Here is a 14,893-nt window from a genome sequence, read left to right as displayed (position 1 = left end):
TAAGTAAAATGGAAAAACTATACGGGGATATGTTGAATTAGTTGTGTACATGTCTTTCCCCAACGGGCGGAAACCAGAGTAGTAGTTATAAAGGGTCAAAGTCGCGGTTTTTATTATTTTTTTGTGGCGCCCATGATCAAGATAGTGCACCAAAATTTGGGAATAAGTAGGCCATGACGTAAAATGACATAACTAAGTAAAATCCCCAGAGACGGAAACCAGAGTGGGGAACGAGGGTAGTTATAAGGTGTCAAAATCGTGGTTTTTATTATATTTTTTTCTGACTCTCATGATCGAGATGCACCAAAATTTGGGAATAAGTAGGACATGACGTAACTAAGTAAAATCTCCACAAGTGGAACGCTGCGTTAGGGACAAAGGGGTGGGGGTGGTTATATTTTTATATTCACCCCTGCCCACCACCCCTTTGTAGCCCAAGAAGCGTTCCGCCCCTGGAGATTTTACTTAGTTATGCCATGATCTACTTATTCCCAAATTTTGGTGCACCGTCTCCATCACGAACGTCACAAAAAATCCCTTATAATTTTTATTTTCACCCCTGCCCCCACCCCTTTGTCGGCCAAGCAGCGTTCCGCTCCTGGAGATTTTACTTAGTTACGTCATGACCTACTTATTCCCAAATTTTTGTGCAATATCTCGATCATGAACGTTAGAAAAAAAAATAATAAAAACCACGACTTTGACCCCTTATAACTACCCTCGTCCCCCACTTTGGTTTCCGCCTCTGGGGATTTTGCTTAGTTATGTCATTGTATACTTATTCCCAAATTTTGGTGCACTATCTCGATCAGGAACGTCACAAAAAACCCATTATTATTTTTATATTCACCCCTGCCCCCTCCCCTTTGTCGGCCAGGCAGCGCTCCGTCCCTGGAGATTTTACTTAGTTATGTCATTGCCTACTTATTCCCAAATTTTGGTGCACTATGTTGATCATGAGCGCCACAAAAAAAAATAATAAAAACCGCGACTTTGACCCCTTATAACTACCCTCGTCCCTCACTCTGGTTTCCGCCCGTTGGGGAAAGTCATGTACATAACTAATTCAACATATCCCCATATAGTTTTTCCATGTTGTTTATCACGAGCAAAATCCGCTCCCAGCTCTTAGACTAAAAGTGGTCAATCCGAAAAAACCAAAACCTACCTCAACCTTGCACAATAAATGGGAATATTTTAGAACAGGACAATAGATTTAAGTACCTGGAATGTAGGATCGATAGCAGCCTAAATCCTGATTTATTAGAAATAAGATCAAGAATAGAACAGAAAATCTTTAGAAAAAAACCGCTTGGTGATTCTCGAATAAAATTCTAAATTCGACTACTTCTATCAAAATGGTCTATCAAAAGAGTCTGGTCGACTCTTCGCTATGCAGTTAAGACATTAAAACATTAACCGTAAATAAATTGGAGGCTTTTGACATGACATGATATACAGTATGGTGCAAATGTAAGGAATAAATTGGTTATTTCCTAAGCCGGCGACTTTAAGGAAAAATCCTAAAACATGTCCATTTTTATTTTCAAATTATGATTTTTTGGCATATATGTCATAGTAGTGACCTCATCTATATGGATATGATGACGTAATTGATGATTTTTTTAAATGAGAATAGGGGTCGTCTGATAGCTTGTTTTAAAGGTTATTCAGTTCTCTATTCAGACATATAAACATTAACATAACTATTTATGCAGGGTGTTCGAAAACTTTTTTTAAAAATTAAATTAATTGACACAAAAAGAAGAATGTATGTAATTGATTTAAATCAAAATACATTTTACTGCTGCCAGAAAACAGAAAAACATGTTTATTTTACAAATAGACGTAGTTTTTCCCTTAAATTAAATGTTCAAGCTGCCACCCACTTGCCTCTTGGCAGTTTGAATATTTAATTTAAGCGAAAAGCAATGTTTTTTTTTGTAAAATAAACATTTTTTCTGGCAGCAGTAAAATGTATTTTGATTTAAATAAACTACATACATTCTTCTTTTTGTGTCAATTAATTTAATAAAAAAAAACTTTTTGATGCCCTGTATAAATAATTGTATTAATATTTAGATTACTAAATAGGGAATTGTATAACCTTTCAAATGAGCTATCACACGACCCCTATTCTCATTTAAAAAGATCATTGATTACGTCATCACCCCCAGATGGATGACGTCACTAGTATGATATACATGCCAAAAAATCGTAATTTAAAAAATAAAAATTGACCTGTTTCAGCATTTTTCCTTAAAGTTAGCAGCTTACGAAATAACGAATTTATTAATTTCATTTACACTATACTGTATATGTCAAAAAATCATAATTTTAAATTAAAAATCAACCTGTTTATACATACACTGTATATTATGATAAAAAGTGAAATATTTACACAAATCATATATCTTACCAAACTTTAAAGTTAGATTAACTTGATTTGGAAATTGGATTCCCTTCAACATTGTCTCCGACTGCCACCATGTTGGATTTTCTTGATTGTGGAAATCGGTCATAAACTGCGAATGGTGCTGATTTGGATGGCACCAATCACACGATTTTCTTATTTTGCTATCACCTGTTTGCTCACAATATTCAGAGGGTCCGTCTTGTCCACAAGTATTTGTTGCTGCTATTATTGCATTGAATGCAGCATTTTCAAATCCTGGAATGCATCTCTAAAAAAATAAACATACAATAATAATTATTAATAATAATTCAGGACCTATAATAGTAGGGGAGAAAAGTATGCTAAATTTGCAGTTACTAGGGCGTTACGGGGACCTATTGAGTTATGAAAAGTAGGTCCTAAAACCAAAAAAGTTAAGTTTCTCATACCGTGGGGGACTTTCCATTTTTTAATTTCATTTTCCATTTCCAACAATCGTTTTTTTCCGATTATAGCGCCATCTATCCAAAAATGTCTCGAATAAAAGTTACTTATCCCCCCACCCCACGTCGTGTTTGGTGTCATTCGATTGACTTTTCAAAAAATATTGAATACGTGTATTTGTCAGTTTTTCTATTAGGTCTGGATCCTGCGTATAAAAAAAAAGTTGATTAATAGCAAGCTGAAAATTTGTTAATAGCTTAAGGGTGTCTAGTCGGATAAACTTTGATATATGGGAACACTGGAACAGGGGCAGTTTAAATTGTGGAACAGGTTAAAAATTTGGAACGGTCACACCACGAAAACGGCACATTTATTTTGTCCAACAAAACAGACTTAAACTCTCCGAACAGAGATTAAACTCTCATGCAAAAATCAGACTGATATTTATCACCTGTCATAATTCCTGTCATTTGACATATTCTACATGTTCCACTCATTAAAACACCCATTTGGTGCTAAATAGCAGTCTGATTTTTGCATGAGAGTTTAATCTCTGTTCGAAGAGTTTAAGTCTGTTCTGTCGGACAAAATACATGTGCCGTTTTCGTGGTCTGACCGTTCCAAATTTTTAACCTGTTCCACAATTAAATCTTCCCCTGTTCCTGTGTTCCTATATATCAAAGTTTGTCCGACTAGACACCCTTAATCTATTAACAAATTTTCAGCTTGCTATTAATCAACTTTTTTTTCATACGCGGGATCCAGACCTATATCTGATGGCCATTTCGTGAAATATCGCGGGGTTCGTATTTAAAATTTAAAATTAAATTTACCCCCCTCCCTTCCCGTGGGGGTCGTGTTTGGTTTCATTCGATAGATTTTGGAAAAATATTGAACATGTATTTTTCAGTTTTTCGATCTGACGGTCATTTCGCGAAATATTCGCTTTTTTGTGAAACTTTGTGACTCACCCATTTCCTTACACCCCTCTCAAATCGTCAAATTTTTGAAATATTCACTGTTTTGCATTTAACTTACCTTTTAATCTGACGATTTCAAGTTATTCTAAGGAAAGATTTTTTCGAACCCCCCTTAACGAACTCCCCTGTATTAAGAGCCGATATATGGTAGAGGTACATTTACAGGGTACAAAGTTTCTCCCCATGTGATAATCTGACCCGCTCGAGTAACTGCAAAAATCCCCGCTTGGGCTCCCCTACCATTAATATTTCGCGTTACTGACTAAACATGATAAAAAAGATTCTAACAGCTCAACCCGTGGGAATGAGAAGACGGGGTAGACCAAAGTTGAGGTGGATGGACGGTGTAACACAAGATGCCGAGAAGATCGAAGTCGGCCACTGGAACATGAAAGCAAGGGACAGAACAGAATGGCGTAGAAAGCTTGGGAAGGTCGAGGTCCTCTAAGGTCTGTAGCACCAATATGATGATGATGATGATGACTACCATGTACTTTGTTTTCTATTTTTTTCGTATTAAGATCCATAGTAAAATAATTATTAAGATGATTATTCTTAAGTTCTAAGTTCTAATCTTCAGTGTTGATATTTACTTCTTCAACTAGTTCCATGTAATTATTTTTATAGTCTGTACACTTAAATAAATATTTGCGAATTTCTTAGTACTGCAATTTTTTGTTTCTTGGTAGAAATTTTTTATTTCTCGAATATTATAGCTGTCTTCCAATTGAACTTTTTTACGTCTTGCTTGCTCTTTTTACTTAAGCCTTACTTTTCTTATACAAATTTTCGTTTCAATTCTAATCGTGGCACCGATTAATGACAATAATGGGACAAGAGGGCACGCGTTTAGATTGATAAGCTACGTACAACGGCTAAACAATATCAAGCAATAAGAGAAATCGCTGAGTTTCTCTGAACGGAGCATAACAAAAGACTTGGTGGAAAACTATTAAGCGCTATATCTATCAAGGAGATTAATATTGGTATGGCCCAAAGGGTTGGTCTCCAGGACCAAGAGACCAAGACAAGAAGCAAATCGGAGTAGATGTGGTCCGCCAACAAGATGGTCTGATGACATAAAACGGATCGACAAAAATTGAATGCAAACAGCACAAAACAGGAATACATGGAGAAGATTGAGGGAGACCTATATCTAGCAGTGGGTAGATTCAGGTTGAATGATGATGACCCAAAGTAAGAAGTACCCCGGCACTTTTTTATGTAAACATGGTTCTGGTTCTCCCGGCAGTTGGAGAAGATGAGATAGTTGAAAGACATCCTACAGCAGTGCCGGCGCTAGGGTATAAGGTGCCCGCCTGCAAAACTAGCACAGGCGCCTCCCCCCCACCCCACACACAGATACTTGTACAACCCCAGCGTCGGGAACATTATGTGTGTTCAAATGGAACAGTGAGACCCACATGTCCGAAGATCAAACCGGTTACAGTGCGTAATCTGACCCCCCAAGCTGTACCACCACCCCTCCCCATTACAGTACATAACGAATAAGGAGGCTTTGTACTGAACGTTACCTTAGATGCCCTGGGTAATGGAACATCCTCTGTATTACTTTATGTGTTAAACCACCCGATTTTAGGGGTAGCTAGAAGAACTTTTCTCCCTATTAATGACTTGATTTTGGACTTGTGTCCTAAAAATGTGTGTTCCGGGCAGCGACTTAAGTCGGTGTCCCGGTATTCGCAAATGTACCCGGTAAATAAAGTTCGGTAACAGTTTTATTGGACCCATCATCTGACACAACAACTTCACTTTAACTTTTTTAAGAAATTGGCTAACGGTCGGCTTCATAATCAGTTAAAGTGGACTTTCAATTTTAAGTTGGTACCTTTATCAATGCAATTCATATGGGTAACTGTCAACTGTAAAGTGAACTTTAGTTAATGTTCACTTTAAGTTGATTATGAAACCGGGCGTAAGAGAACTGACATTGTTTTTTTTTGTGTCATTTTTTCTATTTCGGCTTTTTCTTTTTCGATTTGTGCCCTAGATTCCTAGATAATTAACTAAATAAAAATAATAACTTAGCGTAGATTAATATAATAGTATGTACCTACTGAGTACTTATATTAATTGAATGCTAATATGGGCCATTTCACGAACATACGCCTGTTTTGGATTACTTCGACAACGAATATTTTAACGTGCAATATAAGAAGTACGAAAGTAAATGGCGCTAATAATTATTCCAATAAACAACAATGTAATTTGCAATTTAGTTTCGTTCTTCTTATTTTGCACAGTAAAATATTCGTTGTCGAAGTAATCCAAAACAGGCGCATGTTCGTGGAATAGGGTATAGATTCTTTAACTGCAGAGTACAACTTACAAACTATTCTGTATTATAATCACACGAAATAATACTAAATCTAAAGAGCTCTAAACTAAATTTAAAGTAAAATCTTTATTTTAAATATTATGTTTTTTATGGGATTAATACTTAACTTGATACCTATTAATAGGTACATTAAATTAGACAGGCGCGGGCGGCAAGAAAACAGTATCACAATATTGTTTACTTTACTAGAAATTATTCATTTCTTCTCATAACTGATGATCCAAAACTAACACCTTGCAAGAAATTTGAAGAACATAAACAAATCATTCTCATAGCAAAGTTGTTTGGTTGAAATATGATATCTTTGACCAATAAATTAAATTACTACATGGTAAGAATTCTATGTGGCGTTGCATATTTTTGTATATTATTTGATAAGCAAAACTAACAAACACAGATTAGGGTATTATGACGAAATTAAACCACATTTAAAAAAAATGAATTTTTTTATTTTAGTATTTTACATAATACTAGCAGAAAAAATGCTCATTCTGGCGCCCCCCAAACAGGGGCGCCCGCCTGCAATGCATCCCTTGCAGGCCCGTTATCGCCGGCCCTGTCCTACAGAGGAGGAGGTGGTGACAAATATGAGTGGCTATATGAGAAATGAAAAATAACAGAAGTCCTGAGAAAAAGTACATACATAGAAATGATCAAGTTTGGTGGAGGTCAGCTGCTGAGAAGGAAAATGAAATAATACCAACGGAACAAACTAAACTCAAGTGTGAAAACTATAGAAACCTAGCCTTACTAGATACCTCATCATCATGGCATCCACACTCCTAGCGGAGTGATTGCCGCGCCCTCTTTGGGCTCTTCCGATTGATTTATCGCGGTGAATCAATCCGCATTAACATTTTGGTTTTACAATTGGTTGTGTGACTTGGCATCTTCTACAATTTTTCTCCATTCGTTCCTGTTTTTGCTTATGGTTACCCATTCTCTGACTCCCATCTTCTTAAGGTTCTCGACTATCTGATTCTTCCATCTAGTTTTGGGTCTTCCTCGTGGTCTGCCTGATACAGGTCTCCAGGTGAAGCCGTCATCAAAAAAATTTTCAAATGGAGACCTGTACTAGATACCTACTGTATATAAAATCTTGGCAAGAATATTGAGAACTAGATATAAGGAAAGAATCCTAAATGAGTATCAGGCCGGCTTTGGAAAGGACATATCTACTGTAGACTAATTATTCTCCTTAAAGGAGACACATACAACTTGTTATGACGGTAAAGTTCCTCTGCATATTTTATTTCTGAATTTTAGGCAAGCAGAACATGATAGAGTCGATAGAGTCAAAATGTATATAGCAATAGAACATTTCGATGTACCAAAAAAACTGACCAGGCTAGTAAAAATGCTAATTAATCCTACCTGTGAAGTTGCTTAGCACCAGGGCCGTAACTACCATTGGGGCAACCAATAATGCCCAACGGGGCCTCCGGCCAAAGGGGGCCCCGTAGGGGTCAACTTTGGTTGCCGGTGCATAGATTTTAACAAGGTTAAATAAACTTTTCAAAGTACTTTCAGTCAAGTTCTACTTCGAGTCGCCCGGATGTAATAATTACACGGCTTGTTAATTGTATGTAACAACTTCAATGATCGATTTGAATCTGTTTCACCTGCACTATTATAAAAAATTTTGTCTAAAAATCTCTCCATGAAGTCACCTTATTTTCTTTGCTTTCAAACCACAAAGCAAGTCCGTCTTTTGGATGGCTTCTTATAATTTCTTTGCAGTCTTTTGAGTCTTCGAAGTTCTGCATATACACACACCGGCAAAATTAGCCGAACACCTTAAAAATGGGACATGTTTGATGTCTCTAATCTCCTAATCCTGTTGTCCGATTTGAGTGATTCTTTTAGTATGTTATAGCCTTATTAGTTAAGAATATCGGTGTAGTAATATTGTTGCTAGACATGTAAATGTCATTTTATACCGGGTGTTACAATCATAATGTGTTTTTTTCTTAAAGTTCGGAACACCCTGTGGAATATTCTAGCATTATATAAAATATTAAAATTATAACTTGGTTGTAGACTTAGGCTTTCTTAACATTTTCTTTTTTGACTAATTTGCTTATGTTGGAAAATAAAAAAGTTATTTGCTTTAACAACTAGCCATGCTTTTTATCAATAAATCCTCATAGTAGGGGAGGAATGTATGCTAAATTTGCAGTTACTCGAGCGTTATGGGGACCTATTGGATTGTGAAGAGTGGGTGCTAAGACCAAAAAAAGTTAAGTAAAGTTTTTCATAAAGTGTGGGACTCTCCATTTTTTAATTTAATTTTCCATTTCCACCAATCGTTTTTTCCGATTATAGGAAATATTGACTATATCTATCAATAATTGGAAAAAATGTTGCGAATAAAAGTTGCTTATTTTTACGTCAAGGATCCAAATCTGCAATAAAAATTGGGGGCTCCTATTTAAGATTTTAAAGTAACCTTCCACCCCACCTCCGTGGGGGTCGTGTTTGGTGCCATTCGGTAGATTTTTGAAAAATATTGAATAGGTGTATTTTGCAGTTTAACGTATGTTCATTTCGCGAAATATCGCAGGGTTCGTATTTAAAATTGTTAATTTACCCCCCACCCCTCTCCGTGGGGTGTCACGAGCCCCCACGGAGGTGGGGTGGAGGATTTAATTTAAAATCCTTAATAGGAGCCCCCAATTTTTATTTCAGATTTGGATTCTTTACGTAAAAATAAGCAACTTTTATTCGACACATTTTTTCGAATTATGGATAGATAGCGCTATAATCGGAGAAAAATGATTGTTTAAAATGGAAAATTAAATTAAAAAATGAACAGTTCCCCACTTTATGGAAAACTTAACTTAACCTTTTTCTGATTTTAGCACATACTCTTCACAATCCAATAGGTAACCCATAACGCTCGATTAACTGCAAATGTAGTATACTTTCCTCCCCTACTATGAGTATTTATTAATGAAAAACATGGATAGTTGTTAACGCACATAACTTTTTTATTATCTTACATAGGTAAAAGAATCAAAAAGGAAAATGTTAAGACAGCCTAAGTCGACAATGAGTATTAATTTTAATATTTTACATATGCTGGAATATTCCACAGGGTGTTCCAAACTTTAAGAAAAAAACACAGTATGCTTGGTACACCCGGTATAAAATGATATTTACCTGTTTAGCAACAATATTATTACACCAATATTCTTAAATAATAAGGCTATAACACACTAAAATAATCACTCAAATCGGACCAGTGGTTTAGGAAATTCAAGACATCAAACATGTCCCATTTTTAAGGTGTTCGGCTAATTTTGTCGGTGTGTGTATATGTTGGAATTTGTTTTTTAAGATTTTAATGAAAGGTATTGGATGTAGTTTTCTAATATTCCCGCCAAATGGGATCCTGCTCTCGTTAGAGCTGTATAGTATACAATTACTTCCCGACGGTCTTCTCCTTTTTGACATTTTCCTATCTCCTTCAATTTTTCTTCCACTTTTTCCGTATCGAATTTTAACGCATTCTCGAATTTTTCTTCCACCTTTTCAATTGTCTGTATCTCCTCAGCAATCTGGGTTACCTCTTCCTGCATTTTTTCTAAATAAAACTTCATATCTTCATATTTTTCATTAAATTATCTCATTATTGTTGTATTGTGTCATTATATTATCTCATTTTGTTTTACCATCTGTTCATTTTGTTGTTTTTCAACAAACATACATTATAACCGAAAAATATAATTAACATTATAGTATATTTTTTTATCAGAACAGAAAAGATGTTATATTAATGTTACTTAATGGTTACACCTCCGAGGCTTAACCAGAGAAGGTTCCCATTGTTTTTGATCTGGTGGGATGTAGAGTAATATTTTTAGTATTATTTTATTTGCTATTAGATTGAAAACTTAGTCTTTTGCTAGCAGTTGCCCCTAGGGCATCCCTGACATTAAGTTCGTTGCAATCTGTAACTGCACGCCGGGGTTTGTCCTGGTTGGGTCAGAGAGAGCAGTATATGCGCCTCCTGATGAGAGACTAATAAGTTTCGAAACCGGTAGAGGTGCTTGCTGCACTCTCTGATTGGACTAGAACATGATGCGGCTGTAGTTTTGTGTTGCAACGAAACTGAAAATGGTTATTCATTTTTGATTTACATGTTTACTCTGATTGGAGTATGAAGGTAACCATTCTCGTTGGAACTTTACCGCGCTGAGCAGATGGGACGTGAATTATAAATTGTAAAATTCCCTCATCTTCCTTAGTCTCAGCATCCGTTATGGCTTGCAAATTGTAGAAGCCTCGGAGGTGTTACCAGAGAAGGTTCCCATTGTTTTCAGTCTGGTAGGATGTAGAATGACATTTTTGGATGTTGTTTTATGTGCTATTATATTGAAAACTTAGTTTTTGATAGCAGTTGCCCCTAGGGCATCCCTGACATTAAGTTCGTTGCAATCCGTAACTGCACGCCGGGGTTTGTCCTGGTTGGGTCAGAGAGAGCAATATATGCGCCTCCTGATGAGAGACTAATAAGTTTCGAAACCGGTAGAGGTGCTTGCTGCACTCTCTGATTGGACTAGAACATGATGCGGCTGTAGTTTCGTGTTGCAACGAAATTGAAAATGGTTATTCATTTTTGATTTACATGTTTACTCTGATTGGAGTATGAAGGAAACCATTCTCGTTGGAACTTTACCGCGCTGAGCAGATGGGACGTGAATTATAAATTGTAAAATTCCCTCATCTTCCTTAGTCTCAGCATCCGTTATGGCTTGCAAATTGTAGAAGCCTCGGAGGTGTTACCAGAGAAGGTTCCCATTGTTTTCAGTCTGGTAGGATGTAGAATGACATTTTTGGATGTTGTTTTATGTGCTATTAGATTGAAAACTTAGTTTGTTGATAGCAGTTGCCGCTAGGGCATCCCTGCCATTTCGTTCGTTGCAATCCGTGACTGCACGCCGGGGTTTGTCCTAGTTGGGTCAGAGAGAGCCGCATATGTGCCTCCTGATGAGAGACTAATAAGTTTCGAAACCGGTAGAGGTGCTTGCTGCACTCTCTGATTGGACTAGAACATGATGCGGCTGTAGTTTCGTGTTGCAATGAAATTGAAAATGGTTATTCATTTTTGATTTACATGTTTACTCTGATTGGAGTATGAAAGGAACCATTCTCGTTGGAACTTTATCGTGTTGAGCAGATGGGACGTGAATTATAAATTGTAAAATTACCTCATCTTCTTTATATTAGTCCCAGCATCCGTTATGGTTTGCAAATTTTAGAAGCCTCGGAGGTGTAACCAGAGAAGGTTCCCATTGTTTATGAGTACATAGAGTCATATTTTTAGTATTATTTTATGTGCTATTAGAAGGAAAACTTAGTCTTTTAATTGTAATTAGTTAATCTTATGATTCTTTTTTATAGAAATGCCCAACGTCTTAATGGCCCGTTGTGTGTATAAATAAGATAATAAATGTCATTTTGTAAGAATTTTAAAATTAATAATGCTATTTGTACACGTGCAATGTGCAGTACATGAAGTAGGGTTTCTTGACCCGTTCTAGAGGCATACTTTGCGTAAATCTTCGACATCTCACACGAAATAATCCGTTCTGGATATTAAGAACTGGTTTATATTGCCATCAAAATGACTCTCTAGAATGCTGTACTTATGGACCAATCAGACAATACGGAAATTATACATTACGATCAAATAGATGGTTGTATCTGCTACAGTGTGTGTTTGTGTGCGGTAAACTAAATGCAGGTACAATAGTCCTTGGGCACACCATTTAAAAAAATATTTCCTTCCTCATGAGACTTTTTTTATTCAGTTATTCATGTCAAGTTTGACAATTTTTCTATTTCGGAAAATTTTCGAGAGGAGGCTTTTCGTAAACGTAAATATAGAGGTCTCTACACTTATTGTTTTGAACTTTGCCCCTATATGGGGGGACGCACGCATTATAAAGAGTCATAAAATTTGTACCCTCACAGCTGATTTTTGAACGCACCAAAGTTCCAAAGAAACCTCTATGTATATTTTCGAAACTCTCCCCACTCCCGAAAATTTTCCGAAATAGAAAAGTTAATTGGACTCGACATGAATAACTTGAATTCTAAAAATAAGAAAAGTGTCATGAGGGGAGGTAATAGATTTTTTTAATTGTGGGTCCAAGAACAACATAATATAAACAAAACTTATATGTACAAATACTCCATTTAAATGTTATCTACATGTTTAAGGCTTATAGTGCATTTTTGAAAGGACACAATTTTATTTTTTTATGTGTTATAAGGGTTAGTATAAGCTTAAGCTCAAGTTTGTGGTGTCCACCCTTGTCCCCAGTCTGCCATCTTGGAAAAAGGGATGCAAAGGATTTTCGCGCTCTTTCTCGTAAACTAGCTGCCATACAGAAAATTTTGTTAGATATTTTATGTAGAAAATTAAGATGTTTAAAACTTTATTCCCATTAGTTTTTATCGGAAAATGTAAAATAAAAAAGTTAAAACAAAAAGATCTAAAATTTTTGAACAAATTTTTTTGGGATTAATAACTTTTCTTTTGGTCATTTTACAATAAAATGTCACCGGATAAATTTTAGAGAGGATTTTTCAAAGAATAATTTTTCACTACAAATGGACACTCATTATGGAAAAGTGGTCCCGGTCAAATTTAACGAAAGTTTGATTAATGATAGTTCTCAGTGAGTAGATTAAAAAATTCCATGGCACCTGGGTCTGAAAAACTATTATTCTCTAACTACAGCCTTCTGAAATTCTTAAATCCAGGTACTCGGATTACGTTGAGTGCCCTAATACACGGTCAAGTGAATGAAAATATCTATTACTGAAAGAAGAATTTTCATTTTCTTAATGCATATATTTGCGTGTTGCATATGAGTTCGTGGTCAAAAGTAGATGCATCGTATTTTAGTCTTCAGAAAACCTCCGGAAAGTACTCAGAAAACTGAAGAAATGGAAGAAATGCGATAGAAAATGTGTTTCTAAAGCGACATAATAATTATCATGTTTTCATGAATGGTTCAGGCGTATCCAATACCAATACCAGCATAGCTGCAGTATCTTTAGAAAACTACTGAACAGCGGCGGATCTAGGGGAGAATAGTGTAATTCCCCCCGTAACACGGTCCAGAATTAAAGAAAAAATTGTTGAAACATAAAAAATATATTAGCTGACTTAAAACTTACACAAAACACGTAACATACCTAACACAAAACAAAATTCGAACAACATAGGGGACGACCAACAACAAGATGGACAGATGACCTGAAGCGGATATGCCAAAATTGGATGCAAGCGGCTCAGGACAGGAATTTGTGTGGTGAACTACGGAATGCCTACGTTCAGCAGTGGACAAGTATAGGCCGAATAATGATGAAACTTATTACAGCCAGACAAATTCAACCCAATTAACTTGACAGTTAGGAAAATTAAGGGAACTTATTGCACATGGTATTATCTATGTCTGATAGTTTCTTCTTCTTCTTCTTGCAGTACCGTCTCCTATCGGAGGTTGGCTACCATCACAGTAATCTTAACTTTGTTGACTGCAGCTCTGAACTGAACAACCAGGGAATTCTCCTCCGTCCCACATTTCTCTTTTCCGAGATTTTTCCTTGGATTATAAGTCTTAGCACAGAGTACTTTTCTCCTCTCATTATGTGGCCTAGATACTCCAGTTTTTTCGTTTGTATGGCTTTTATGACTTCGCATTCCTTCCCCATCTTCAGCAAAACATCTTGATTTGTTACTCTTTCTGTCCATGGTATTTTCCACATTCTCCTGTAACACCACATCTCGAATGCCTCAATGTTTTTGATGTTTATCTTTTTCAGTTTCCAAGCTTCCATACCGTACAACAGAACGGAGAAAACATAGCACCTTAACATTCTCGTTCTTAAGTTTATATTTATGTCCCGGCTGCATAGGAACTTTTTCATTTTGACAAACGATTGTCTCGCTATCTCAATTCGCCTCTTGATTTCTCTTGTCTGGTCATTAGTATCAGTGAAGCAAACCCCTAAATATTTGTAGGACGTAACTCTTTCAACTGGCTGATTATTTATAGTTAAATTCACATTGGTGTATAGCTTCTTTGTTACAATCATGAATTTAGTCTTTTTGATGTTCAGTTTTAGACCATACTTATTGGTATGAGTGTTTATGTTTTCCATCAAATACTGTAAATTTTCTAGGTTATCTGTTACTATTAGCGTGTCATCAGCGTATCGTATATTGTTAATTAACTCTCCGTTAATGTTCACACCAATGTTTTGCTCTAGGAGCGTTTCGTGACATATTGTTCGTCTAGGAGCGATATATATTGAATAGTAGTGGAGAAAGCACACAACCCTGACGCACACCTTGACAAATCTCAATTTCTTCGGTTAACTCATTATCAACCTTGATTTTTGCTGTTTGTCCCCAGTACAACCTGGATATGATGTTAATGTCGCGACTGTCGATGTTTTTGCTTCTTAGGATTTCATACAGCTTTTGGTATCTGACTTTATCGAAGGCCTTCTCAAAATCTATGAAACCTACGTAGAGGTTTGGTTTACATCCTTGTGTTTACAAGTTTTGTTATTTGTTTTGATTTATGTGTTGTGAATACTAGCTGTAAGTTTTTCAATTTTTATTACCATCATCACATCGACCTAGTTAATTTTTGCACATCTAACCTTGAAAATGACGTACACTTGTGAACA

General features: G+C 36.1%; 1 protein-coding gene across 1 annotated transcript in view; it reads right to left on the bottom strand.

The window, feature by feature from the left end:
• The window catches only part of LOC126890664 (laminin subunit gamma-1-like), a 260,245-nt gene that overhangs the window by 197,963 nt on the left and 47,389 nt on the right, over positions 1 to 14,893 (bottom strand). The window contains exon 2 of the mRNA XM_050659781.1: positions 2,420 to 2,684. Coding sequence (XP_050515738.1) covers positions 2,420 to 2,684 — 265 coding nt within the window. The remainder of the gene's footprint in view (positions 1 to 2,419; positions 2,685 to 14,893) is intronic.

This window comes from Diabrotica virgifera, chromosome 8, assembly GCF_917563875.1.
Source record: "Diabrotica virgifera virgifera chromosome 8, PGI_DIABVI_V3a".
Classification (NCBI taxonomy): Eukaryota; Metazoa; Arthropoda; class Insecta; order Coleoptera; family Chrysomelidae; genus Diabrotica; species Diabrotica virgifera.
Note: the sequence above shows the minus strand (reverse complement) of the source record. Positions and strands in the feature narration are given on the sequence as shown.